The sequence below is a fragment of the Ursus maritimus genome, unplaced genomic scaffold (genome assembly GCF_017311325.1).
Source record: "Ursus maritimus isolate PB19 unplaced genomic scaffold, ASM1731132v1 scaffold_27, whole genome shotgun sequence".
In the NCBI taxonomy this organism is placed as follows: Eukaryota; Metazoa; Chordata; class Mammalia; order Carnivora; family Ursidae; genus Ursus; species Ursus maritimus.
In genome coordinates, this window is record NW_024425230.1 from 19,933,472 (window position 1) to 19,936,367 (window position 2,896).

A 2,896-nucleotide genomic window follows, 5' to 3' on the forward strand; every position below is an offset into this window, starting at 1 on the left:
TTTCTTTCTTTCTTTCTTTCTTTCTTTCTTTCTTTCTTTCTTTCTTTTTTAAATAAGATTTTATGTATTTATTAGAGAGGGAGGGAGGGAGAAAGCACAAGCAGGGGGAGCAGCAGGCTCCCCGCTGAGCAAGGAGCCTGATGTGGGGCTCGATCCCAAGACCCTGGGACCATGACCTGAGCTGAGGGCAGATGCTTAACCAGCTAAGCCACCCAGGTGCCCCTGGATGCTTCGTTCACTTAAATGTTTCTCAAGGGCAAAATCATGCATAGGTGAAGGTGAAATTTTGCATTATTCTCCAATAGTGTCCTAATATAGCAATCATGTTGGAATATGCATGTTCCTAATAAGCATGATAGCAGAACTGCTGCATGTTTCTGGGTTATTCTCGGGATTAGGTAAATTTGGGAAACGCTGGTACAAGTGGTCTCGAGTCCCCCTTTTTCACATGAGATAAGGCCTAAGCATGTCTTTCAGAAAGTTTGGGGATGATTTACGAAGCGCGTTGCTCGGGATTAGCAGCAACAGGAAGGGAGGCCTGCGGCAAAGCCTCCAACTCCTCGGTGCTTCCCTTGGCCTGGTTGGTGGGGCTCCGGGACCAGGACCGTTTCTTGTCTGCTCCGACTCAGCCAGTATGGAGTGTGTTTGATCCCTTCCCGCCCCGTGCTGTGCGGCGTGCGACTGAAGTGTGGTGGCATGTGCCCCCACGGAAGTCTAAATGGCACCTCCTCCATCTGCTGTGAAAGCTGGGTTTCATGATGAGCTGGACACGGCCAACAGAAGCGAGCTGCGGGGGTCCGCGGCGGTGACCAGGAGAGCCAGGCTCAGCGCCGAGGGCTGGAGGGCATTGCAGGCCTGTGGCCCTGGACGCGGCCTCCCTGGGGCCCGAGGAGCATGGAAGGCAGGGCACACGCTATGCACATGGTGAGTGCTGAGCCCGAGAGCCGAGGTTTCCAGGGCGGGAAGTGGAGCCCTGCAGCAGAGGGGCAGAGGGACAGGACACCGAGGAGGGGCCGTGTCTGCTGGGGCTCACAAAGGCTGCTGTTCTGGGCTCATCTCTGGGGCCGGCCCGGTTCTCTGGACGTCAGCCAGCGGGTCTTCGTCCATCAGCTCCTGTGTGCGGAGCTTCCAGGGAGCACCGCTAGTCAAGTCAGACATGGTCCCTGGTGTTCACGCTGAGCTGACATGGACGGTTAGTGTGTAGACCGCGCCAGAGCTAAAGGTGTACTTAGCACATGTGACGAATGCATTCCACCACAGGGTCCTCACGTCGCTGGGGCAGTCGTGGGGGAGGCCTCCTGACGTGTCAGCCGAGACGGGCCTCAAGAGGAGTTGGCAGGAGAGCTGGGTGGGGTGGGGGAGGCCGGTGAGGATTTCCAGGCTGAGACAGGACGGCGAGCAGGACACGGTTGCTTGTACTGATGAACTAGGAGACGTTCTCCACGCGTGGCTTCCCCGAACGCTCGAAACCAGCCCGTGGAGAGCGCACTCTGGTGGGTTAGAGAGCTGACGCGCGCCCCGGGTCGCAGCAAGTCGCAGGGCCAGGCTTCGGACTTGAGGCAGCGTGGCTGAGTGTGGGGCTCGAGGCTCCCCGCTCCGGGCTGCCACCCTTCGCAGGGCTCCACGCCCCAGCGGTCGGGGCGGCAGCACGTGTCCTGGGCCTCCTTGACGGCGGGGCCTCCCGCGCCTTTGTCCGCCCCCAGATCCTCAAGCTCCTGAAGGGCAAGGTGGTGGTGGGGCACGCGCTCCACAACGACTTCCAGGCCCTCAAGTACGTCCACCCTCGGAGCCAGACCCGGGACACCACTTACGTGCCCAGCCTCCTCCACCAGCCCGGCCTCCACACGCGCGCCCGGGTCTCCCTGAAGGACCTGGCCCTGCAGCTGCTGCGCAAGAAGATCCAGGTGCGCGGGCCGGAGCGGGCGGGGCGAGGACGGCCCGTCGGGGCGGCGGGCTGCGCCTCCGGCTGCTGTCGTTTCCTTCCTTCCCCGTCCGGGGGACCTGGGGAAAGCACGGTGTCCCGCACTTCCTTCGTCCCCAGCGCGTTGTGACAGCCAGCCACAGGCTTGCGGGCTGGGCTCTTCCAGACCTGCGCCCCCCCCCCTTTCCCGAGCCCCTCACACCCGTCCCGAGAGGACACACCAGAGCTGGGACCTCGGGCGGTGGGTGACGAGGGCTGTCGTCCGCAGGCCGGCCAGCACGGGCACTCGTCGGTGGAAGACGCCGTCACGGCCATGGAGCTCTACCGGCTGGTGGAGGTGCGGTGGGAGGAACAGGAGGCCCGCAGCCTCCCGCCCCGGCCCGAGGACGGAGAGCCCGACAGCAGCACGGACATGGAGCAGTACATGGAGGACCAGTACTGGCCCGAGGACCTGGCCCAGGGCCCCCGCGGAGGAACGGGGGAGGCCCAGGACCGAAGGGAGTGAGGCAGGAGAGGCTCTCAGGCGGCCTCCGGCTGGAGCGAGTCGGGTGCAGGGGGGCCAGGAGGGCCCTGGGTGTGTCATCCGCGCAGGGCGGGATGTGGCTCGCCTGCTGTCAGCGTCCGGGCAGTTGGGACCATCTGTCCTCTTGGCTCCCTCTCCCAGGGCTGTTGTGGGCACTCACCCCCCACTCCTGGGGTTTGCTAATGGCACTTTATAGACACTGTGGAAACGTCAGGTGGGCAGGCTCTGAGGACCCAGCCGGAGGAGGGCGTGTGCCGGCCGACCAGCCCAGCTGTCACTGGCCTTCCCCACCCCCACGCTGTGCTACCTGAGGGGTGACGTCTCCTCCCTGGGGTGTTAGCTCAGTGACTTGGGGTAAAGCTCTCCTCTCTTACTGCCCTCCCCTTCCTCCACGGGCATTGTCAGGTTCAGAACGAATGTGCCCTGAACGTATGGAATTAAGGCCACTCTAC

General features: G+C 62.7%; 1 protein-coding gene across 1 annotated transcript in view; it reads left to right on the top strand.

Moving 5' to 3' along the window:
* Positions 1 to 2,886, top strand: part of LOC103660250 (apoptosis-enhancing nuclease) — a 10,527-nt gene extending 7,641 nt beyond the window's left edge. The window contains exons 3-4 of the mRNA XM_040642775.1: positions 1,704 to 1,904; positions 2,190 to 2,886. Of these exons, the coding sequence (XP_040498709.1) occupies positions 1,704 to 1,904; positions 2,190 to 2,426 (438 nt within the window). The 3' untranslated portion in view covers positions 2,427 to 2,886. The remainder of the gene's footprint in view (positions 1 to 1,703; positions 1,905 to 2,189) is intronic.
* The last annotated feature ends 10 nt before the right edge of the window (positions 2,887 to 2,896 follow it).